Source organism: Trichoplax adhaerens, genomic scaffold (genome assembly GCF_000150275.1).
Source record: "Trichoplax adhaerens TRIADscaffold_9 genomic scaffold, whole genome shotgun sequence".
NCBI lineage: Eukaryota > Metazoa > Placozoa > Uniplacotomia > Trichoplacea > Trichoplacidae > Trichoplax > Trichoplax adhaerens.
Genome location: NW_002060951.1, coordinates 865,186 through 891,139, shown reverse-complemented (window position 1 = coordinate 891,139; position 25,954 = coordinate 865,186). Strand labels below are relative to the sequence as shown.

The 25,954-nt window shown below is 32.5% G+C and overlaps 3 protein-coding genes across 3 annotated transcripts in view; all 3 read left to right on the top strand.

Annotated features, from left to right (window-relative positions):
* Positions 1-7,283, top strand: part of TRIADDRAFT_58867 (uncharacterized protein) — a gene marked incomplete at both ends in the record, with an annotated part of 9,976 nt that extends 2,693 nt beyond the window's left edge. Inside the window, 20 exons of the mRNA XM_002115045.1 lie at positions 251-330; positions 411-530; positions 771-846; positions 966-999; positions 1,165-1,230; positions 1,691-1,763; positions 1,838-1,946; positions 2,330-2,373; positions 2,460-2,526; positions 2,637-2,668; positions 2,750-2,820; positions 2,920-2,973; positions 4,640-4,797; positions 5,318-5,505; positions 5,830-5,979; positions 6,073-6,202; positions 6,313-6,396; positions 6,562-6,682; positions 6,806-6,992; positions 7,137-7,283. Of these exons, the coding sequence (XP_002115081.1) occupies positions 251-330; positions 411-530; positions 771-846; positions 966-999; positions 1,165-1,230; positions 1,691-1,763; positions 1,838-1,946; positions 2,330-2,373; positions 2,460-2,526; positions 2,637-2,668; positions 2,750-2,820; positions 2,920-2,973; positions 4,640-4,797; positions 5,318-5,505; positions 5,830-5,979; positions 6,073-6,202; positions 6,313-6,396; positions 6,562-6,682; positions 6,806-6,992; positions 7,137-7,283 (1,991 nt within the window). The remainder of the gene's footprint in view (positions 1-250; positions 331-410; positions 531-770; positions 847-965; positions 1,000-1,164; positions 1,231-1,690; positions 1,764-1,837; positions 1,947-2,329; positions 2,374-2,459; positions 2,527-2,636; positions 2,669-2,749; positions 2,821-2,919; positions 2,974-4,639; positions 4,798-5,317; positions 5,506-5,829; positions 5,980-6,072; positions 6,203-6,312; positions 6,397-6,561; positions 6,683-6,805; positions 6,993-7,136) is intronic.
* Positions 7,284-9,612: 2,329 nt separating this feature from the next.
* Positions 9,613-13,536, top strand: TRIADDRAFT_58866 (uncharacterized protein; the record flags this gene model as incomplete). Its single annotated transcript, XM_002115044.1, has 1 exon — positions 9,613-13,536. The coding sequence occupies one exon, from the start codon at positions 9,613-9,615 to the stop codon at positions 13,534-13,536; it is 3,924 nt and encodes a 1,307-aa protein (XP_002115080.1).
* A 3,296-nt stretch (positions 13,537-16,832) lies between these two features.
* TRIADDRAFT_58865 (uncharacterized protein) overlaps positions 16,833-25,954 on the top strand; it is a gene marked incomplete at both ends in the record, with an annotated part of 13,811 nt that continues 4,689 nt past the window's right edge. The window contains 26 exons of the mRNA XM_002115043.1: positions 16,833-16,847; positions 17,584-17,643; positions 18,699-18,771; positions 19,453-19,624; positions 19,805-19,896; positions 20,066-20,145; positions 20,220-20,339; positions 20,425-20,500; positions 20,873-20,906; positions 21,065-21,130; positions 21,219-21,291; positions 21,434-21,542; positions 21,703-21,746; positions 21,842-21,908; positions 22,578-22,609; positions 22,727-22,797; positions 22,880-22,933; positions 23,004-23,161; positions 23,379-23,483; positions 23,619-23,701; positions 24,649-24,709; positions 24,778-24,929; positions 25,005-25,134; positions 25,221-25,304; positions 25,409-25,529; positions 25,619-25,805. Coding sequence (XP_002115079.1) covers positions 16,833-16,847; positions 17,584-17,643; positions 18,699-18,771; positions 19,453-19,624; positions 19,805-19,896; positions 20,066-20,145; positions 20,220-20,339; positions 20,425-20,500; positions 20,873-20,906; positions 21,065-21,130; positions 21,219-21,291; positions 21,434-21,542; positions 21,703-21,746; positions 21,842-21,908; positions 22,578-22,609; positions 22,727-22,797; positions 22,880-22,933; positions 23,004-23,161; positions 23,379-23,483; positions 23,619-23,701; positions 24,649-24,709; positions 24,778-24,929; positions 25,005-25,134; positions 25,221-25,304; positions 25,409-25,529; positions 25,619-25,805 — 2,319 coding nt within the window. The remainder of the gene's footprint in view (positions 16,848-17,583; positions 17,644-18,698; positions 18,772-19,452; positions 19,625-19,804; positions 19,897-20,065; positions 20,146-20,219; positions 20,340-20,424; positions 20,501-20,872; positions 20,907-21,064; positions 21,131-21,218; positions 21,292-21,433; positions 21,543-21,702; positions 21,747-21,841; positions 21,909-22,577; positions 22,610-22,726; positions 22,798-22,879; positions 22,934-23,003; positions 23,162-23,378; positions 23,484-23,618; positions 23,702-24,648; positions 24,710-24,777; positions 24,930-25,004; positions 25,135-25,220; positions 25,305-25,408; positions 25,530-25,618; positions 25,806-25,954) is intronic.

The following is a 25,954-nucleotide window of genomic DNA, read 5'->3' as shown; positions in this document are numbered from 1 at the left end:
GACAGTATGATAAATTTAGCTGATTGCTTGTTGTCGGGTTAGCAGTCCAAAATATCAAGCATAGCCTCATTACTTGTCTAATAGTCTTAAGCAATCAGCTTCGATTCATAGTTGACCAGTTATTGCAGTTTATTCTATATTGCTAACATTATATTTTTTATCTATAGGATTAAAGATAACTTTGACACCTGTACAGTTAGAATGTACTTCGTTGCAATTTATCTTTCTTAATCATTTCACTTTATTTTAGCCAGCCGAGGTGTCCGAGCGGAATATATGCAGTCCTGCTTTCCAACTAAAACATTCCCAAATCATTATACTATTGTTACAGTAAGCTCTGATGCTGTAAAATATAAATAGAATTATTGCTTGACCTTACTTAGGGGTATTATTGATTATTTGCGATATAGGGCCTCTATCCTGCACATCATGGCATCGTTGCTAATACATTTTACGATCCGGAACTAGGCGAAACATTTTATATCGGTAGTAGAAATAACAATCAATCCAAATGGTGGGGAGGTGAACCAGTAAGTCTTTTAACTTGCAAAGTATCTTGATTGTCATAACAAGAATGTCTGCAAAATATATAGACATGTATCGTAATTTTTCATCCTTCTGTATTTTAAAGCTCCTTGTTCATATAGCTTTGTCTTCATTTTTGAGGCTGAAATATGTTTCGAATGATTAGTTTATCATCGATGTATCTACGTAGAGAGCATTAAAGTGCCTGATAGGCAATTTTAAGTATGCTAATATCGTTTTTCTAGATTTGGGTAACGGCTAAAAAGAATAATCTAAAATCAGCCAGTTTTTATTGGGCAGGTTCAGAAGCGAAAATCCAAGGTAATAAGCTCTAAAGTAATTTCTTGACATTATTTGCTCCTGTAAAGTAGGCGAAATACAAATTTCTTTTCCAATATTATATAATATTACAATATTCGTCACGGCATATTCTAATATAGGTTATCGACCAGATTACTGGTTTCCCTATGACAGGTAAGATTATTCATCTCATTGTTATCAGCCTTTGGACATAAATGGCTATTCATGTCAGTAGCAAATAATCTGATCCTGATCGATTGATTGTGAGCAACGCAATCGTCTAATTTCTAGAACTTCCCATAAGTTAATGAGTATGTGATGATTTTAATTTCTGTTTAGGAGCGTTTCTTTTATAGATCGTGTAAATCAGTTATTTAAATGGCTCGAAATGCCAGCAGATCGAAGGTAACTTATACCTGCTTCATTAAAGCTATAAATCGACATTTTACATTGTAAAGTTAAGAGTGCAAATAATACCCATAATCATCCAATTTACATCACTGTTCTCCAAATAACTGCACATTTAGCCTAATTATTCTATACTGTTAACACTATATAGCTAAATATCGTTATCAACAGTAGTTTAGCTCACATTTATACAAATGCTACATGCAGAATCTATGGTACATAGTAAAATTACGATCATCCAAAGTTTGCTTATACGCATATACGAGTATGCGATATCTCACGTTCAAAAATAAGTACCACAACATCAAAATAGCGAATAGCAAGGAAAGTTTAACAATTGAAATTGCAATCATTTCCAGATTGTATAAAACTGCTCCAATTACGTACTAAAATGGCAGTTAATGACGATTCGTCTATGGCTTTAATAATAACGTATGGTAATTATTTATGCTCGTAGGCCTATGATCATTACCATGTACTTTGACCAGCCAGATCGTGTAGGGCATCTTTATGGTCCAGATTCTAATCAGGTAGATAGCAAATATTCTATTCTCAGCCGGATATATTGCGCGTGAATACTGATGAAGTTACTATTGATTTTTAGGTTGATTATGAAATTAAAAGAGTAGATGATATTCTTGGAGCTATATTTTCAGGATTAAAGGAAAGAGGATTAGAGGATTGCGTCAATATTATCGTGACATCAGATCATGGTTAGTATCGGTTATACTAGTACAAACTCTCGTCGCTTTGCTGACGGTTTACGATAATGTGCTCATTTAACAGATAGTATTACCATTTGATAGACCTGTCAGAGGTTCAGTAACTTTATACCGTGTACTGTATGCTGTACAAATGTAGAATGCTTAATACTGTAACTTGAGTTATATTAGTTACATTTATAGATACCTGTAATATCCTACGAAATATGCTTTCTTGATTATAGGAAATTAATTGATATATTCAAAGCTACTTAGCTCGCTAACATTTTTCATTCGCGATTGTACAGACCCTAATTCCTTTTTGATAGCAATAAAGCAAAAATGCTAATGACTAAATTAAAGATATTTGAATTTGTCCTATTATCTTTGACAAGGAATGAGAAAAACATGCTGCAAAAGGGTGGTCTATCTCGACCAAGTAAGTTAACAATGATAGAATCCTGCTTTGTTGAGTCAAATATTGCTGCACACTGTCTACTTACAATAGTATGATGTTTCTTTCAGTTAATCGACATCGGTCATTATAACATTATTAATCGTGGACCATTTGGTGGTATTCGAATTCATGGAGGTAAAATTGATGAAGAATTAAATAGCGTCAATGGAATAGATAGCCATGAAATAACTATCACGATTAGCCTATACTTTCTGAGTGAAGATTTGACTGTCTCATAATGATAGGAAACGCTACGGAGCTTGTACAGAAATTAAAAGTAAGCAAAAATATTTGGTATATCCAACAATTCTAAAGTAGAAATGAAAATAAAGTAGATCAACCTATTTTGTGAAATTAGTGCAAATTCAAACATTGGAGCGTATATAAGAAAGAAGAATTACCCTATCGACTTCATTATTGTAACAACAGGTAAAGAGAGTATAACACATGATGCAGTTGAGATTTTGATATGCCCAACTGGATATAAAGACAATGAGCTTGTATATGGTATACTCTTCATTTGTATAGCCGTATTCCAGATGTAATTATTATGCCAAATGAAAACTGGCTGGTAGGGTCAACGTAAGTAATCTTATTTCAGCTAGCTAATCTAAGTAAGAAATTATATATCATATAAAAAGTTTATTACGATGTTAAAATACAGGCATTAAAAACTACGGATATAATATCAAAAGAATAACTACTATGTCTTCTTCAAGCTAACCTATGAATGAATCTATCTACTTCTACAATTATATTAGCCTCCTTATATATCTATCTTTGATGTAAATATTTACATCAAAACTCTATCACAATTTTCCCTATACAAAATAGTATATCGTAACGGCTACAGTATAGAAGCCCTTTAACATGGTCCGCGTCTTGTTTATATCGCCTCGAACCTTGTTTCTCAGCTCCTCGACCAATAGTCAATCTTCTAGGACTTCCACCTGCACTTCTCGCCAAGAGGCCCATTAACACCGCTACATCTTTCGATTCCCACCAATAGATAATCAATAACATATATATAGCGCTAACATATGCGGAACTGACACCATGTTCCACACAACTAGAGACAATTTAATATTACCGTTACAATATCATCTTGCACCTGTTTCGCTATTGGTAACGCTAGTATTTTATTATGGAAATATGAAGTAACTGTTACCTGTTGTAATAGATTTAGGTGGATGATTATACCTATAGCATCATGATTAAAGTGTGTAGAAAGTTAAGCTAAATCAACGAAGTACCTTTACTCAGGATTACCGTACCCTATTTATTCTAAGAAAGGGAATCGCTCCATCTGATCGTTGATATTTACTAATTGTATTGAAATTTAAATTAACCGGCATCATCAGTTGATTGATTTGGTGATTTATCTCTCAAATATTTGCGCATAATGCAGCGTAGAAAATTAAGCTAAATCCGTGAAATATCTTTAGTAAATAATTGATTAAGCTCTCCTTACCTTACTTTAACCAAATCCTATTGTTTTAATAGACGGATCCTTTGCTAATATTTTGGAAAAAGAATCGATAGTACTAAATACGGAAAAGGATTTTAATTTAGCTATACTTTATTTTCTATTTCGCCCTATTAATATCAGTAGGGAGACTAAATCTAGGAATATCTGGGCTTATTTTTAAGTAATTTATTGTTAGAGGGATGTAAAATATAAATTGTGATGGAGGGTTCGAAGAGTCAGCGGCCACGGACTTATTAGTCATTTACATAAATTAAGCAATGAATTTTAATAAAAGTGGATACTATGTTTAGATAGTAGTGGAGCTAAAATGCGCTAGTTACGGTAGATCAACGTGTAGGCTGCCATGAAGTGACGTTAGGAAGTACTACTACTGCGACTAGTGCAACTGATGATTTCTAAGGTAGAAATCGGCGCTTCTTATAGCTTCTGAGATAAAACACGAGTAGAGAACAAGATTGCAAAATGGAATACAACATGCATCGTAACAGACTATGTAATAGCAAATGGTAGTAGAAAATAGTGAAGACTGTAAATACTATAAATAACTAAACACAGCGAGCCATATTTGAATATGGTACAAACAGACTATAAAGGTATCCATATTTAAGAGCAATATAAAATGTCTATATTATGAGTAGATTATAGTTACAGTACAATCTAAATGTAGTACAGAAATACTTTTCGACATTACCGTGTTACTAAATTTGAAAATAGCCTATCCGATAATTCTAAATCTGCTTTCTGATTGAACAATTCTAGATATAACCCAGCAGATACATCCTGCAATGGCGCTAATCATGGCTGGGACAATTTAGACCCTGATATGAGAACTATCTTTTTCGCTGCTGGCCCTGGATTTAAAAAATCACTCACAATTAAACCGTTTAAAAACATTGAACTATACAATATCATGGCAGGTAATGGATGACTTAGTCACTTGATCCAGTCTATGCACCTTTTTGGATAATCATGTAATAATTTTTGCAAAACTTTCCTTTATGATGTTGTGACAACTTTTAGCTATGCAGATCATAATCAAATCTTAATTTTATGCAATATCTTAGAGATAAATCACTGACATGATGCCTTTGCTCCATTTTTTGACGTTCATGGCTTACCGTACACCAGGATTAATAGACATAATTCTTGCATATCTAGTAAAGTATAGAAATAGAATTTTTAGTTTTGAAGTATGTGGGATGTACAGTTATACCTTACAGTGACGGCAATTAGCCACAAAGTTCTCAATTTAAATTTTCTGTAATAACACGGCAGATAATGTATAAAATATTCAGTTTGATCTTAGTAAAGCCCTAAGACTAAATAATTTACTAACGCTATTCGCTAATGTGTCAAAGTCGATTTCTAATTCATTCTAAGAAATAGGTACTTAACAAGAGCTTAATTTTTACTAATTTTCTTTCTGGCCTTGTATAGCTCTCTTATCGATTAAACCAGCTAAAAATGATGGCACTATAGGAAGACTGAATTTCATTTTGCAAAATTCTACGGCTGCAGCTACCCAGATTGCTGGTCAGTTGGGGTCAGTCTGTCGAGTACCACAAGATCATAACGTTTATATCGATAGAGAAAATTGTTCTGATTGTGTTTGTCCAGATTGTAAGGTAGATCTTGTAGGATTGTAACTAAAAAATAGTTAAGGAATCTTGTACGTTCACGTAATATTTTTCATTAAAGATGGAAAACAAATAAAAGTTTTTCAGCTCGGTAACAGATTAGCCATACCTAATATCGTTGAGCGAAGGCTTTTATCTATTTAAAAATTTAAGAGTTCGGTAAATCTCACCATCTTTAATCAAGCTCTCAGAATGACACAACAACAAGGTCTAAAACTGAAATAATCCATAGATTATCATTTTCATAACTGCAGAGGTCATACTCTATTTCTATGATTAACTTTATATATAACGAAATATATTACAACAGAGAAAGAGTCTGAGAATCGCAACTTTCCGTGGGGAATACCCAGATATCGAGCATCATTGGATACTTGTACTCTATACCAGAATCATTATATAACTGGATACAGCAATACCTTTCATGTACCGTTATTTGTTGGCTATCATTTAACTGATACAGTAAGTTTGTTAATGGTCGATGTCCAATAATGACCTAATTAATGGAAAAAATATTGTAACTTAAAATTCTATCTCGGAATTAAATTCTTATAGGAATCATTAAGGCCACTATCAAGAATAGACTGTTTTCGACGTGATAGTAGGCTAAATGTTGCTGCCCAAACATCTAATTGTTCTAATTACTATCGATCTGGTTATAATCGTGGGCATTTAGCACCTAATGGTAGCAAATAGTTGGCTTCTAGTCATTTTTAGTTCCAATACACAACGATCTGATGAAACTTGTATTAATAATTAACGATATCTAAAATAATTCCTTGATTATATGCTCAGGTGATATGAGTTTTGATTTAGAAGCGCAAGCGAATACGTTTATTCTATCCAATATTGCTCCACAAGTCTACGCCTTTAATGCAGGTAAACGCTAGTCTGAGTTCATTCAAATAATGGGAATGTTTCTTGACCGTTCACAAGCTGATTGAATATCAAATAGCTAAACAATTTCTCTAACAATCAGATAATTTGTAAAGATACCTAAAGATAACATAGGAAATTTCTAATTTTATCTCATAATCAATCAAGGACCTTGGCTTGATTTGGAAAAATTAACTCGCGATTGGGCTCGGCTATTTGGAAGTATTTATGTCATTTCAGGCTCAATTGTCAAAGCTGACTGGAAAACTGTCGTGGGTAATCCATCGTAGTAAGTTAAATAATAATTTCTGAAAATCTAGTATACTTAGAGTGCATTCTCTATAACTAAATATCAAATGATGGCGAAAATTGTTCCTTGTTTTATCCTACTTCATACTACTTTCTTTGTCAGTTGGCTTAAAGGAGATATTGGCTCCGTGGTCATTCCAACCCATTTTTATAAAATTTTAGCTAAATGTCAAGATTCTGATCAATTACTTTGCGACTCTTCAGTTATGACTGCTAAGCCTTGCAAGGGAAAAATTGATGTTATAGCATTTATTTTACCACATATTAAATCATTTGCTCCTCAATGCCAGGTAGAGAATGGCAATTGAACATAAACATATTGTAATCCCTCATCACTTTATATACGATATGTCAAAAATGAAATATAAAACAGAGAGGTTTTTGATTCTATTAATCCTATTTTTATTAATATTTATTTCTTCTACTCTTAACAGACCTATAATTCCTACTTATTTAGCCATGTGGCTAGCGTTCGCGATATTGAAGAATTGACTGGAATTAATTTCTTCCCTAACATGGCGCCTGATCTACAAGACAGGATAGAAAGTGAAGCTGCAACAGAAATGTGGACAACATTTTAGTAATGTCATTCATCATTCTCAATATTTTTTTGATTACATGATATTTCGTTTTGATCAATCCAATTCTAAATTTATCCTATACATTTATCTTTGTTGTAGCATGCCTACAGTGGGGCAATATATGCATATAGTAAATTATAGCATTTATTGAGTGATAGGATAATGGAGGCGTTTTTATAGTACCACAGCTGTCAAGCATGGGTTACTATTTTATTTAATAATTATGATTTAGATAATTGTTTTTACAGGAACTCTGTGTGAAATCAATTTGTAAATCTTTATAGATATTTTACCGTCAATGACAGAGAATATTTAGAACTCTGTCACCGCGACGATATAAAATAAATCTCTAAGAGTTATTGGCTAGGGTGAAATAAAAAGATGTCATATCGAGGCTACCTTTTGTCCGTCTGCCAATTGATTGAGGCTATAAATATTAAAATGGAGAAGTTGCGTATTGCTGCTCTAAACTGCATGATTTTTAATTACGCGTTACTCTAGATCTCAGTTAAAACTTTAAGGTGTATGATTCAGTACCTACCTTGACAGTAAGTTGCCTGTAGTAATGAAAACTAAGAGAGAAAAATATTTTTCTCTGTTAGTAGTCCATGAATCTGGACAGATATTCAGCTTTATTTACATCTTATATTATAAGAAAGATAAGATAAAAAAATTACTTAATATTACACGTACAGTATTTTTTAAGGGAATTTGAAGCCTTTTGTAATCTGAACTTTGCGTAATTAGTTATTTTGATGAGCAGATTCTTCTGGAATGCAAAGGTTGATAAATATTTATTCTTGTATGCCACCTGGAGCTTTCTTAAACCTATTAAAGGTGATTCATTTTAGAAAATTATAGAGCTCTTCGGTTATAGGCGTAGAACTAGAACTTAAAAGAAAAATCTACTTAATCGTAAGTAAATGTTAAACTTTTATTTTTCCAACGGTTGTTCGATTTATACTGACAGTATGAATTCTGCCAGAATAAATCTTTCTCAATATCACTCCTTTTAGTGCTTTACCTTTAGCTTTCTTTAATAAGTTGTTACTGTACTTTAAGAGAGCACTAGCGGTTACATTTTTAATTTTTATAAAGTTGATTGGTATGGATTGAAATTCAATGAGTCAGCTTCCGTCTAAATATACCCAATTACAATCCTCCATTGTATCGCACTTAAACAGATCTAAATTAGTGTTTTCCGAGATTTACCCGATTAAAGCTTACTTAAGATAGGTTTAATTACAGTAGTACTTTACATTAAGTGCTTAATTATCCTTTGATACCTATTCGATTTTATACGTGTAAAATAAAAATCAATTCAAAGCGCATTCTATAAATGACTTATGTTATAATGAGTTTTAGATGCCTAGTTTTATGAAGTAAACAATTCTTTCTTTCGAAAGTAAGTTGTGCATATAGCGATTACTAATAAGAGGTGTTAGCGCATTAGTGATTAGTGAAAGATTAAAAAGTTTCATAGTATTAATTAACACATACAATACCTTGCGGTGATCTAAGGTGAATTTACTAGATAGTGCTAGAATTCTCATAAAATCAATTCTTCCAATTGAGAACGCGTAGATTCCGTTTCTTATCTTTATATCTCAAAAAAGTTATAACTATCTCTCTCGGATAGCTGCCGCCCTATAGTGGGTAGTACTCTACTGGAGAAACGATGAAATAAGAATTAGTAATCAGTTAATCTTCAACGACGCTACATGCGTAGATGATAAGAATTTCAGGGACTATTTAAAAGGCGATACCTTCATTTGGGGGGGGGGGGGGAATTATAGCAGCTTTATGAGTGTCGTACAGTAGTTGATAATACTTTTAGTTTAACTATGAAAATGAATAACGAATCATATTATGATTTAGTAATCATGATATTATCAACAAAATAATGATATATACAAAGTTCCAGTTACAATATTTTGAAATCCCCTTATTAAATTTCCTACTGAATAGCTTAATTTCAACATCATGTTCTATTAGTTATACTTTAACACTTGATGAATGCGGCCATGGATGAATTACGGTAATCATTAATATTTATACATCAAAATTTATTAATCAGAATAACAACTTTGCAATAAGACACTATTTTAATAAATATTGTAGAAAACATACGAATAAATTCTTATAATATTGTTGTAGCTTCTATTGAAAATTAAGCCTAAATATTCATATAACATATGCAGAAGTTATCTTCAGTAGCAACTACCATTTCCGTTTGGTTCTTATTTATCAGTTGCAAAATTTAGTTTCATATTTACCTAATGTATCGTTTGATATCGATCGTATGAATTCTTTCTTCAGATTTTACAACATGGAAAACCAATCCGTCAAGTTTGTTATCCCTCAAGAAATAAGATCTCTATACGAGCGGGGTGAAGAGAGTGATCAATCGGGCAACTATAATGAAGCAATAACTTACTACAAACAAGCCTTGGATAAAATTGAAACGATATCCAGAAGTCATGTCGATCTTGATCGACTTCAATGTGATATTTATATTCATATGAGCGATATCTATAAACAACAAAGTGACTGGGTAGAAGCAGAGAGATTGAATGAAAAAATAGGAGAAGTAGGTGAAAAGCTACAAGAAGATATGATCATTGCTCGATCTTTAGATAGACAAGGCGCAATTAAACGGTCACAAAGGGATTGGAATGGAGCATTGAATTATTATATGAAATCACTAGATATAAAATTAAAAGGTTTTGGTGAGAAAGATTTAGTCATAAGTCATTCATACGAAAATATAGGAGCTATTTATGAAGCTAAAAGTAAATATGATAAGGCTCATTCGATGTATGAGAAATCACTACATATTAAATTATCAGCCCTAAGTAACTATAATTCTGACACTGCTATATCTTATTACAACCTGGGAAATGTGCTTCGGAAGCTAAAAAGGCATGAAGAGGCTATAACTATGTATGAGAAGTCACTTAAAATTCAAAAATCAGTCCTTGGTCATAATCATCTCGATGTTGCCAATTCTTATAATAACCTAGGAAATGTCTATAGTGAGCAGGGTAAACATGAAGAAGCCATTACTATGCATGAGAAGTCACTTAAAATTCGAACTTCCGTCTTCGATAACAATCATCCCGATGTTGCCAAATCATATAACAGCTTAGGAATTGTCTTTAATGAGCAAGGCAAGTATGAAGAGGCCAATTCTATGCATGAGAAAGCACTTAAAATTCGATTATCAACACTTGATCACAATCATCCAGATGTTGCCGAATCATATAACAGCATGGGAAATGTTTTTTATGATCAGGGCAAGATTGAAGATGCTATTTCTATGTATGAGAAGTCACTCGAAATTCGTTTATTGGTCTTTGGTCAAAATCATGCTGATGTTGCACACTCTCTGAATAACATAGGAAGTGTTTATTTCAATCGGAATCAATACGAAGAAGCTATATCAACATTTGAAAAGGCACTCAAAATTCGATTATCAGTCCTTGGTCACAATCATTCCGATGTTGCTGCATCCTATCACAACATGGGAGCTGTGTATTCTAATCAGGGGAAGTATGAGAAAGCTATTTCCCAGTATGATAAAGCACTCAAAATTCAATTATCAGTGCTCGGTCATAATCATCTCGATGTTGCTGTATCGTATAACAGCCTGGGAAGTGTCTACTCCAATTTGGGAAGGTATGACGAGGCTATTTCCAAGCACGAACAATCACTTAAAATCCGATTGTCAGTTCTTGGTTCCAATCATATCCATGTTGCTCAATCCTATGTCAACATTGGAAATGAGTATACGAATCAGGGCAAGTATGAAGAAGCTATTATAATATTGGAAAAGTCAATTGAAATTTTTCTATCAAACTTGAATTATTTTGGGATTGCTGCATCATATTTCTCTATAGGACATGCATATACATTTCATGGCGATTATGACAAAGCCATAATTGCACATAAAAAGGCACTCGAAATTCGATTATCGGTTTTTGGTTATAATCATTTCAAAGTTGCTTCTTCACATATGGGTATTGCAAATGTTCATTATTTTCAGAGCAAGTATACTGAGGCTCTTTCTGAGTATAAAAAGGCACTTGAAATTCTATTATTGATCTTTGGTCGCAATCATCCTGATATTGCCACGATATATAGCAACATGGGAAATGTCTATAGCGATCTGAAAAACGAAGAAGTGGGTATTTCTATGTATAAGAAGGCACTCGAAATTAGATTATCATTTTTCGGTCCTAAACATCCTGTTGTTAGTCAATCATATAACAATCTGGCAACTTTGCTATCTCATCTAGGCAAGCTTGACGAGGCTATTTCAATGCACGAAAAAGCACTTGAAATTCAATTAGCACTTCTGGATGCGAATCATTCCGATATTGCCTCATCATATTACAACATTGGAATTATCAATAAAATGCAGGATAAATATGAAGAAGCCATTTCTATGTTTGAGAAAGCACTTAAAATTCAATTATCAGCCCTTGGTCGTAATCATCCCGAAACTGCTAAATCATATTTTTACGTAGCAGAGGCCTATTCAAAACTGAATAAGTACGAAGAAGCCATGTTAATGTTTAAAAAATCACTGGAAATTCAAGTATCAGTCCTTGGTCCCAATCATCCAAATGTTAGTGCAGTATATGATCGTATAGCATCTATCTACGATGATCAGGGCAATTATAAAGAGGCTTTGTCTAGTTACAACAAGGCGCTCGAAATTTCAATTTCTGTTTTTGGTCATGATGATCATCATGTTGCTGTAGTGTATAACAACATGGGTTCTACCTACAGCAGTCAAGGTAAATATGAAATGGCCATTTCTATGTTTGAGAAGGCACACAAAATTAAACTTTCAGTCCATGGTGAAAATCATCCAGATGCAGCTGGATCAGGAAGCAATATAGCAACTATCTATTATAAACAGGGCAAATTTGAAGAGGCTATCAGCATGTATAAGAAATCATTAGAAATTCTATTATCAATCTATGGCCAGAATCATTCCGAAATTGCTGGATTATATAACCGAATCGGAGTTGTCTATATGGATCAGGGTAAGTATGAAGAGGCTATTTCTATGTATGAGAAATCACTCAAAATTCTATTATCAGTCTACGGCCACAATCATTGCAAAGTAGCTACATCATATAACAACTTGGCAGGTATATATTGTCTTCAAGGCAAGCATACAGAGGCTATTTCTATGTTTAAGAAGTCGTTCGACATTAGCCTATCAAAATTTGGCTTCAATAATCCCGCTATTGCGTTATTGTATAACAACATGGCAGCTACCTATGCTGATCATGGTAAAGATGAATTGGCAATTTCTATGTTAGAGAAATCGCTCGAAATTAAATTATCAACTCTTGATCACAATCATCCTGATATTGCTTTATCCTATAGCAACATGGGATTGATGTATCGTCATCGCCGTCAGTATGTAAAAGCTATTTCTATGTTTCAAAAGTCGTTAGAAATTCAATTATTAGTCTATGGTTGTAATCATTCCAATGTTGCTAATTCATATCGCCAGATAGGAGATATCTATAATAATCAGAAAAAGTATAAAGAAGCAATTTCTATGTATGAGAAGTCACTGAAAATTCAATTATCGGTCAATGATGACAATTATCCCGATGTAGCTATATTATATTTCAGCATAGGAAATGTCTATTGTAACCAGGGCAGATATGAAGAGGCAATTTCCATGTATGATAAGTCGCTTAAAATAATGCTATTAGTCTTTGGTGAGAATCATCCTGATATAACTGACTTGTATGACAACATGGGAAGTACATATCGATATCAAGGCAAGTATGAAGAGGCTCTTTCTGTGTATCAGAAATCACTCAAAATTCGATTATTAGTCCATGATCACCATCACCCTAAAGTTGCTAGTTCGTATGCTCTCATAGGAAGTCTCTACAAAGATCAGGATAAGTACGAAGAAGCTATTTCTATGTATAATAGATCACTTGAAATTCGATTACTAGTCCTTGATCACGGTCATCCCGATATCGGTGAATTATATGGCCTAATTGGAGGTGTTTATTTGGATCAGGGCAGGCATGAAGAAGGCATTTCGATGATTGAGAAATCACTTGTAATTTTATCAACAGACTTTGAACATGAGCATCCACATATTGCACAGCTATATGAAAATCAAGAAAATATCTCTATCGATCAAAGCAAGCAAGAAATTCGATCTTTGCTAGAGCAATTACGCAAATTTACATTATCACAAGTTGATTGACAAACATCATGATTATAGTATATACGACTTCATGATATACTGTTATGGTGAAATATATATGTTGTAATACTGAGATATAGTGTACTGTAGCTGGAAATCAATTTTAGAATTACAGAATATTATTTTAATATAACGTCATTAACGATAATCGTTTTCATTTGTCAGCTATGTTGCTTAATTGCATCTATCTTAAAACGTCGCTTGCATATCGCGGGTATTAATCGCAATATCGCGATTGTCAATATTATTCTAATCTAAGTGTCATAACGCCGTTTGCTACAATGAATCCTTTTTCTATAATTACCTGTAAAGCCTTCTACCGTACTATAAGACTGCTACCAAGCGTCACTATTTTCACTTCCTTCGCAAAAGACCTTAGTCAACGGTAAGAGCCAGTCTAGAAGCTTTTAAGTAATATTAAAAGCTAGCTTTATTCACTGTTATTACACTACGCAGCTTAAATTACTCCTTCCTTGAGTACAAGTGCACTTCCTTATATACTTGTGCCAAATTCCATCTGTGCAATTTGTTAATCATTTCCTATATCGGAATATAGTATTTTCTATACGCAGGCAATTATATTAATTTTTATAGAAGATATATATGTGTTAATTATATATTATGAGCCAACAGTAACTTATTCCAATAAACAATTTAAAAGTGTGACAACTGCAATTTTGATTATAACACTGTATATTGCATAGTACTTAACCTACGTCTACACAGTCGTTGATGGAAATCCATTAATAGTTGAATATTGCAATTTTACCATAATATTTACAACTGTCTAGTTCTAAATCAATCACATTATCACATTTAATATCTTAAACCATACCACTAAGGAAAAATATATAACTCTTGCTGTATAGAAAAGAAATTCACTCATATTTCAATCATTAGATTTTATCATAATATAATCGTACTAGTGCTACTCAATTATATGATAGTATCTAGCATCAATAGCTGTCAAGTGTTACAGAAATTATTTGATAGGCGTAAATATATGTATTCTTTAAGATACTGCTCAACAAAATAGCCTATGTATTTATCTCATCTTTTGTTAGTGTACTAGCTCAATATACGGTAGCATCATCAAAGCTACTAGAAAAATATTCGCTTAAACAAATAGCTGTTTGGATTTTGTATTGTATTCTCATTGAATTACCGTATGTTATGAATTAGCTCTCGATGTAAGCAAATCAATCATTCAATTACTATACGTTTACTAAGGTGATTGTATAAGGGTCAATCTGTTAGTAATGTTTGACTAAATAATAAAATAATTGCTACGAGTTTATAAACTACGACAGTTAGGGTAACTGCAGAGAATCGAAAATTACTTATCGCCTTAGAAAATTTGTCATGAACTATTTACAATAAGAATTTAGGCTTTTTACTAACGCTAAAAATTAAAAGTGGTGTGTTCCTTATTAATGTTTGTTACTTTACTCTGTAATTGAATAGATAACGCTAGAAAATTAATCCAAGTAAGCTCTATAGAAGGTAATTTTGAATTGACGACATCACTCTTAGTAACATCTGGCAAATATATTCTGAGTTGAAGTCATTTTAAGTGGCCGATCATCGATTTTGTAGGGCTTGCTGTAGTATCAAATTTACTGATTTGCACTGATGTAACAATCGATGGATTGACTTTCAGAATATTTAAAACTTTCATCCTATACTGTTGGTAGCCATTGTATGTCACAATATCAACCTAAGGGGATTATAACCAAAACAATGAGATTCTAGTCTATCTACTGAGGCTATTCCAGTTAAGATACATCAGTTCTAACCATTAGTCAGTTTATTTTGTTAAGTAGATGAGTTTATTTATATATGTGCGTGATTTACTTCGATAGAAAATTCAGATAAAAGCTTATAACTCTGCATCATTAAGCTATTTCGCACTAGCGGAGCTAATTTAGCAGTTACTGACGCGATTGATGAACTTATTTATTTGTTTACTTGTGGTTGACAAAGTTCGCAATTCCAATCAGGAGGAGCTAACTTAAGTTACTATTTAAGTTATTTAAAGCAAGTATTACGTTGTGCCAGGTACTGTGTTTAAATCATGATACAAATATGGTGGCGATCTGATTAGATTAAGTAGAGTAATTGCAAATCAATTCCAACTGTTATAACGTTGATACTCGTTCAGTTTATATTCAGATAAGCTTTCATAACTTAAGTATTAAGTATGAAATAATACCAAAATCTTTACAAATACATCATACACAAGCTATTTTCAATGTCCGATATCATGTTTCAGGAAGCAAATTCTATTGCACTAACATTCAAAATGATTATCATAGCCTACGAAGTGATTAATCTTGAATTTTCTAATATCATTGCTATATTGCTATATTATTCTCTTTAGCGTAAGTCCTAAGAGAAAAATATAAATTATCTAATGTTTGTTATTAATTGCCTAATTTTAACTAATATAATGACAAATAGAACTATGCAAATCGCCCCTATTACTAGGTTAGGCTATAGAGGAATTCTTCCTATGTATTTATAATATCATTGGATAGTATTTATTTGCATTAACTATCAGGGCATAAAGTAAAGACTGTATGCACAATCTCGCTGATTCTAGATTTAATGAATTCACAATAATAACATCACAACACTATAGATTATATCAGCGCAAAAAACTTTACGCTGTTATTATTCCTATTCTTGACGTTTTATTTTGTTATTGAACTAACCATTGATTTCTCTATATCCTGTTTGCTATTTTTAATGCTTTATTAAGATCTTTTGCAACCTAGAAAAATAATAAAAGCCGAATTTTATATAAGATCTCCCTTTAACTGGCTCTGATGGTATTATTATTAATCTAGCGATGATTGCCTGGCTATTCGTGAACATTTATCGCAACTAGAAAGCTAATAACATTAGCATATTTATATACGATCACACTTTAAGTCGACATAGTCATATTATTATTGCTAGTTAAAGTCTAAATTACGAGATTATATGTTCAAGATAGGGTTGGACTGCTTAAATAATCGATGCACTTAAGCCTCTTATAAATTGATCATAATATCGTACACATTACAAGTAAATTATAGATATAATTATTTGTCCAGACATTAGAAACTATAGGAATCCAAGCACGTGGCTTAATCGATCTTGTCCAATCACATCTTCCCATAGTAAATTTCATAACAATTTATACTAGCGTTTGCTGTTCTTATTTTTTTTTTTGCTTAAACTGGTTCATTTTGCTTCCGTTTAACGGAAGATAAGAAAATTTCTTGTGATCATAAAGAAGGAAAGGCAGAAAAATGTTTAGTGAAAAGGTAAAATTAAAAAGTGATAATATTGCTGAGTTAAATTATAGGATTCCTTGTAGAAAGTTTTAGGAAGCGCTTGTCGTATGATGATCAATACCAGTTATTGGCAAATTGTTCGAGATGGCGATATAGAATCTATTAAATGTTGATATTGGATATTTTAAGGGACATGTTTTTGCTTAATCCATTCTAGCGATATAAAGTTATACTAAAACAATTCAGTGGCAGTTATTAGTAAACTGTTAGAAATATAGATATAGAGCTTATTAAATATTGATATTGGATGATTTAAGTGAGATATTCTTGCTTAACCCATCCTAGCGATATAAGTTATATCAAAAATCTTGCTGAAGGTCACCAATCGAACAGGATAATTCAATTTAGCTGCAGTTTACTTAACTATGATTCGGTTCCCATAAATAGCTTCTTAAAATTGAAGATAACTAGTAAATCATGTTCAAATTTGCTATTGATTCATCTAATGTTGAGTTCACCGCAGTAATGCATAGGTGATTTTAATTTATTTGGTAATCAATGAGAGTGATGTACTTGTTTTCTGCCTAGCAGATTGCAGCAACTAGTATTTCTTCTCTCATCCAGTGTAAATTAACAATTTGTATTATAGATTAATCTCTACTAATTTAATTCTTGAAACTTAACCTGACTCAGAGTATATGCATAAAATTTATTATTTTCTCTCTGCTGTATTACCTTTCAACCACGCCAATACGGTTGTTGAAAGGCGCAATTTGAAGAAGAAAGTAAGAAGCAACCGGATGGTAAAATAAAAAGATCCTATTTGGTAAGATTTAAACATAGAATAAATTCGCTACGGCAAATTATACTGTAATCTATTAAAGTTACGTGAAATAATGATAGAATTATAATTCCTTATTGCTATGAATGTCTTAAATTAGCTGTTACTTCGAAAATACTTACGGTACTAATTACCTTCACTTCGCATACGATATAGCCTTTTCCTTAATAACAATTGACATTTTCTTAATTTTAACACCTATTTCTGTGATTGTATGCTACATCTGTTAACTTTAGAGTTGCAAATAATGAATATAAATTAAGCTTGGTGAAGCTCGTTAGGTACTCCTACTAATGTACTGTATTTTATACTTGATTTAATACACAATAAACTACAGTTATGTTAATAAGAAGGCCTTGCTAGCTTAACTTACCTTTATTCGTTAGTAATCCTTCGATACATGATACAATATACGACTTAACAAGATTGCGATATTCATTTTCAGAGAGTTGTAATAACTTAATGTGGCACCGCGATAAATGATCTTATAAATATGCAGCCATAAACTAAAATCCGGCATTTCTGCATGAATTAAGACATGATCTCAAGATATTGCCAAAAGCAATTAATTCCTCAGTAATGATAATCTAATTAGCCAGTGTTAGAAACTACCCTAAATATGCGTATAGCTAAATAAGATTAATAGGCTGTTTCTAAATTTAAGCGTAAGTTAATCCGTTTCTAACCTGCTTACACTTAGAAGGGTTTGTATAGATCGGTGTTAGCTATCACGATCTTCTAGTATTATTATAATTATTAGCTGAAATGAGTTATAATGCTGAATATCGTTCGAGTCAATAGAATGTAATTGTAATTCTAGGTTAGTTTAGACTTGCTCATGTCTAAACCGTAGATATAGTATATTTATCAGGGAATATAGCCTAGTATTTCTAGGCAGCTAAGGTATCTAGACAACGGCGCAGAAGAAAGTATAATCAGGCAAAGTGTTTAAGCGAGACCATAACGCAAAACTCAGTGAAGACCAAGAACTCTTATTAATATTTAATTTACGATATTTTAATTCTAAATGTTTTAATTAGATTGCCGGGATAATTCTGATCATTGTAGCCTTTGCAATTGGTCTCCTTATCGGTATATTTACGCAAAGAGCAGGTAAATTTGACTGTTGATATAGAGTGAAAATGTTGCAGACGTGGGATAGAATCAGCATGGATGGGATAGATGATAAACACATTGCATGACTGCTTGGTAACGAAGCAAAACTTTATGCTAATTAATGAAGAAAATCACTAGTTTATGCTTCAATATGTACCAACTACTATAAACTCAATATTCTAACTGTAAATAAATCGCCTAGAGTTGTTGGTCGAAGATTCTAGTCAGTATCCTCTAACCTGCGTAATGAATGCGAAAAAGTACAAAGTTGCGCTCGTATCTATTAACCTATAAATAGCAGTATCAAAATGTATGCTATTTATACGTATACAATGCACGTATATATAGACATCCAGATAAAATCATAAATAAACTAGCTATCAGTCAATACTAAATTCATGTAACCAGAGTGGTGTTGTAATCAACCACTGGATAAGAATTATAGGCTATTTTATCATTGTAGTGCCACGTAAATTTAAAGATTCCTTCAGGATTAACTAGTTGAGTAATACTCTAATTATAAGTACTTATTGTGACAAGAAAGTATTTTGCTAATTCTAGCAAATTGATCAAATGGAAGTGAAGTGAAGGAAGCGAGATCTTACAATCATATTGCTGTACAATGAATTTATCAGCCATTTCTAATGAATGTACTCTTGTAAATTTAAAATATCGCAGCCAATAGTCATTCAGACGGACAGGATTCTACTATAACCCGCACAACTAGTGCAACAACTAAAGCTCCTAATACTGTACCTCCAGTGACTCGGCGACCAACGCGTTCACCGGTCATTACTTCTCGACCAACAACTTCAAAGCCGACTAAACCACCTATTCCAGGCGTTTGCAAGTATGTATGCATGCATGCAATTAGAATAGTTTATGATTTTAACATAGTATGTAAAAGCTTATCCGTTTCTATTAAAAGTATGAGCTGCACGCTATAGGATGCAATGAAAGTATTATAATGGTTGCTGTAATTTGCAAGTCATGATATTGACTAGCTTCTTAAATTGTCTTAATGTATCAGAGGAAAAGTCAAACCGCTGTTGCTAGTTTCTCTCGATGGCTTTCGTTGGAACTACTTTCATCGCGGATATTCCCCTAATATATCCAAATTTGGTGAGTAAATAATTCGAAGACGGAATAATCAAGTTAAGTTAGTTTATACTAGAATATATGCTATATATATGTATGTATATGTAACTTTTCAATTTATCGTTTAAAAGCAAATTCGTTTCTAATATTTACTTGGTTTATTTATACCCCCTAACACTGCTTTATGTAACAGCTGCGGAGGGTGTTCGAGCCGAATATATGCAATCTAGTTTTCCTACCAAGACATTTCCCAATCATTATACTATAGTAACGGTTAGTTCTATTACAAAGATCGATGAAATAGATGGGATTGTATTTGTCACGCTTGTTATGCATGTACGATTTAGGGTCTGTATCCCGCCTACCATGGCATTATTGGAAATAGCTTTTATGATCCTGTCTTTAAGGATCAATTTTATATTGGAGCGAAGAATTCGAGTCAGTCGAGATGGTGGGGTGGAGAACCGGTGAGTAAATTGCCTGTTAAGATCAGTGATGACCAAACTACGTATTTATTCTATAATATTACCGCTGTTTCCCTTTTATCTTTAGATTTGGGTGACAGCAAGAAAACACAATTTGAAATCAGCTAGCTACTTTTGGGTCGGTTCTGAGTCCAAGATTGCAGGTAATTGATATCATAGAATTTGACAGATGTCTAAACTAAAGAAATGATTTACATTGAAAAGTTCGAAAATTGAGCAGTTTTAGCATAGAATGATATTGCTATTATGGTAGATTATAATCACTGTAATAACGTAGTATGATTAGTAAAGCGATAACCAACATGGTTTAGCACTTATAATATTTTCATGAGGCAAAACGATATCAAAAGCATTCAATTCACATTTTTGGTGCACGCGAACATTGGGCTTTCTTTTATCCAACCAAAAGTTAAATAATACTAACTAGCAAATTCTTAGCTTGATATTAGTTGTGTTGTGTGAAATTTAATACGCACCGTTAATAGTAATTATAATCTATTCTTTCCCACTGTTAGGCTATCAACCAAATTATTGGTATACCTACTCTGGGTATGTAGCACAAATGTAGTTACCGTTCTTGATCTGAATTTGTTGATAAATTATTGATAATCGCGTGCTGTGATGGAAGTATATCGCACTTCGCAATATATTTTTTTTGCTGAGGTGACCGTTGCATGTATTATATTTTCCTTATTTACGTATTATAGAAGAGTGCCTTTCATGGATCGCGTGGATCAATTTTTTAAATGGATGGAAATGCCTGATGATGAACGGTAAAGTTTTGCTTTCTGAATACTTTTGGATTGCCCAGTCCACAATGCCGTTTGAAAATTGACTAACTAGGCCTACTGTTTTCTACAGTCCTAGCATGGTAACCATGTATTTTGATCAACCAGATACTGCAGGACATCGATATGGCCCAGATTCAGCTGAGGTATGCTACCATCATGTTTCAATATTTATTTCATAATTTCAGATTCTATTTCTTCAATATGTCTATCCTGGCTAGATTGATACAATTTGCGTTATAAATAAATTTACATTATTAAAGATAAACTATTTTGAATCCATTTTAGGTAAATGAGCAAATTAAAATCGTTGACGATGTAATGGGAGCTATTTTCTACGGCTTAAAGAAGCGAGGAATGCAAGATTGCGTAAATATTATCATAACCGCAGATCATGGTAAGCATAAAACACTTTGAGGTTTAATGCAAGACTTAAGTTTATTGCTGATAAAGCATGGTGCCATTTCTTTAATGAATAATACTATTTAATCTACTAGGTGCTATCATCTAGCATTCATGTATCTTGTGAAATTTTATTATTTATTTGACATTTCAAGGTATGAGAAAAACATGCTGTAACCGAATTCTTTATTTCAACAAGGTAATCTTTTCTATGAATAAATTATTAGTAGTGTAACGTTATAAAATATTGATCTCGCTATCGTTAACTGATTACTTGATCTGTAATTGATGTAGTATATCAATACAACTGAAGTCTATGTACGCAATTCTGGACCCTTTGGCGGTATTCAAACTAAAGAAGGTACGTCGCTTTGAAAATTATAGTAACTAGTTTAGCGTTTGTTATACGATCAATGTTTAAGTTAGCAAATAGGAGATGAGATATTTGCTTCTACTTGACACTCGCATGAATGAAGTGCTAATTTGTCAACTCTTTTAATGCAAAAGCACCAATGAATACAAGGTTTTTATACCTACTACGCAGAATATTTATATCTCACTTGTGATAATAATTTATGATGACCTTCAGTATGAAGGCATTAATTAATTAAAGAAAAAGAAATTTCTACTGTGAGGCATAGAATTACAGTCTCACTTCCTGTATAAGCTTCAGAAATTGAATATTAATTTATGAGGGCTATTAATGCAATAGGATTAGTTAATTTACTGGATATTTCCCTATGGCATTTATAAATATTTAAAGAGATTTCTATCCTTAATATAACTAGATAATTACAAGTAATGCAAATTTTTAAGATTATCATGACATAAATTCGCTTTGACTTTTAATTGTTCGATCATACGTGCAGTACTGTTCTTTGTTAAATCCAAAATTGCACTCTATATAAGATCAAGTTAACTGTGTACTGTATGTGACCGGATAGTTCTAGATAACCTTAAGTATTTGAAACCATAAATAACCATGAATGTATTAAATAGTAAAAATCTTAATTTACTTCAATTTCTGTAGGCAATGTTGATGAAGTTGTAGAAAACTTGCGGGTAAGGATTCTTTTAGAGAATACGTGCATTTATTATTTCTCAGACAATAAGTGCATCGATTCAGCCTTTTACAAACTACTTAAGTTAACTTCGACTGTTTTACACACGTATTTTCAGTGTAAAAATAAACACTGGAAAGTATTTAAGAAAGAAGACTTGCCAATCCGTATGCACTATTATGATAACAGGTTAGTTGAATGAATTTTTGTAATTAATGAAGATAATTGATATCACTCCGAGCTTTATGCAATGATCTGCTGCTTCATTTAGACGTATTCCCGAAATTATAGTTCTACCAGATGAAGATTGGATCGTTAGACAATCGTAAGTCTCGTTAATAATCTGCAAACTATCGTTTATGGCTGATTAAAGCTAAATAAAATTTAAATCATAGGTACAGTCCTCGTTACACATTCTGTCACGGCGCTAATCATGGTTGGAATAATCTGGATCCAGATATGAGAACAATTTTTATAGCAGGCGGGCCAGCATTTAAGAGTGGAGTTATCATTAAACCCTTTTTAAATATCGAAATTTATAACTTGATGGCAAGTAAGTTCAGGAATACAATAAACATTCACATGCTAGAGTTGTCCTTATTTGAGTTAGAAAATAAAGCACCGACTGTATCGACAGCTCAAATTATACGCTTTTAGAGTTTCATATTTGCTCCGTATAAATATAGATTATATAAGTATAATAAAATAATTATGAATATTCAGTTTTTACTTTATGACACCTCTAATAAAATAAGAATAATCCTATCTAGCTGTTTTAAATATTCCACCTGCTAAAAATAACGGAACACTTGGAAGGTTACATCATATTCTCAAGAATCCTCCTCCAATTTCAAAAATCAGTACTGGTCAACCCGGTAAATTAATTTAACTTGACGGATTATATTCGATCAGGAAGGAAAATTAAGGCATTATTAAATATAAGCACTAAATTTAAAATTATTTAGATGAGTTAACGATATAATTAAATTCCTTCGGCTCTATGTCATTAGGTAAGGTATGCAGAGTACCTCAAGATTCTGCTATCTTAGCAGCTAGACAGAATTGCTCTGAATGCATTTGTTCTTCTTGCCATGTGAGTATTACTTTAATTAAATAAATAATCATAGTATAGAATTTAGTCTTTTACATAAAGTCAAATGGATCCGAAACCGACAGGATTATTATTTTAATAGCTGATCATAGCAAGCGTACATAAACAGGCGGGTATAGTGCTTGGGTTTTACTACCCTTAGGTTCCAAATGGTCTACCTCAAAAATCTGAGTTATTGAAATTGAGCAAATCTCTAACGCGATACAAAATCAGGCAGACTCCATGTTTAACTTTAAAAGTATCCGTTTATTAATAGAACCCTCGATAAGAGAAGAATTCACTTTTCTTCCCTCATAATAACAGTCGAAAGTGGCTAAGATAAATCAGATAATCGACTTCGTCTCCACGATAACAATTCCATATTATCTAACAGTTATATTAAGACATTACACAAAAACATCACCTTATATAGCTAACTTCTACGGCCTTATACATAGTTAGTACGAATAGTATAAGTACACCGTTTCATCACCAGCAATCATGAAATTACCTTATAAGTATTGTAGACTATTCTACTTCTTCATGCTACCGTACTTCGATCACTGCTGTGATTAGCTGAAACTGCTACAGCAAGATAAGTACGCACGGTCGGCGATTTACTAAATCTACAAAATTCTTGCAGTTTCCATTGTTTCATTAGTTATAGATCATAGCTCAACGTTAAAAGTCAATTTTAAGATGTCAAATCCTGAACTATCATAATAACAACTTCGTCATGATTATCAATCTACCTTTTCAGTTTTATAATTATTATGAAATTTCAAAAATTCTATAGACTCTCTCATCTTTGCATTTCTCTATTTACAATTAGGCTGACTTTATCTTTAAATAATATTTTAATTGAAACAGTATTTAAAGTTATAATTAACTACCATTCCATTTATTACTAGAATAACTATGAAACTAAATTTACAAATTTTAACTTACAGCCTTCTCTTAGAGCCAATTTAACTCGTAGTAACGAGGCTTTAAAGATGACTGCTGAGCAAGGTAAGATTCCGGTAACTGATAAACAGTCATGCTAGCAAAATTGTAACGTACTTCTCGAATTATTATAGAAAAACATTCAGAACAGCATAACCTCCCGTGGGGTGTACCTAAATATGAAAATGCTATGGATACGTGTACACTTTATCATAAGCAATACATATCTGGATATAGTAATATCTACCATATACCTTTATTCGCTGGTTATTTCCTGTCTGATAAGGTTAGGCTAAACTCCAAAGGCTTCATAACTTGACTACAGTTTTAACTAAAAATAAGAGAATTATATCTACGATAGGAATCGACTGCCTCTCCTAATAAAGACACGTGCTATCATCGTGACATACGATTAGATATTGCAACACAGACTTCTAATTGCTCAAATTATGTAAACTCCAGCTATGAAAAGGGACATCTCATGCCTAAAAGTAAGAAGATATTCTAGTGTCCTACAATGTGTGATTGTAAAAAGAATGCATAAAATTTGTATTTTGATAAATTTGAATTGATTAAGGCGATGTAAGCTTCGATGTGGTAACTCAATCCAATTCAAATATGTTATCTAATATCGTACCGCTCCATGCTGCATTTAAGACAGGTTAGACTAGCCTGTATAGAAGAAAACTTATATAAGCTGTAAATATTCTACGATACAGAAATCTTGACCTCTTATTCTATTATGCTAAAACTTGCTTTAACTAGGACCATGGAACTACTTGGAGATGTTAATTAATAAATGGTCTAAAAAGTACGGAGGGATTTTTGTTATATCAGGAGCAATGATAAAAGCCGATCATGAAACGGTCATGAGCGATCCTTCATAGTAAGTAGTATCGTAGCCACTTTAGTATAGAATGCTAATTAAAAGAATAGATTATAGTAAGTAGCTATTGTCCTCATTTCTATTCTCAGTTGGCTAAACGGCGAAATAGGCTCTGTAGCTATTCCGACGCATCTTTATAAAATAGTTGTAAAATGTCAAGACTCGGATCAAGTCGCATGTAATGGATCAGCAAGCAATCACAAACCATGTGGTGGTAAATTGGAAGCATTATCATTTATACTGCCACATAGTAAATCAGCCTCACCTCAATGTCACGTAAGAATACTTGTAATATTTTATTATCGGTCAAATCGAGGTCTAAATTATAATTTAACCATGTAAACATAATTACGTAAATAACAATAGAAAACGATTTTTTAAAATTTGGATAATAGTAGTTGTATAAACTGTAGATATATATTATA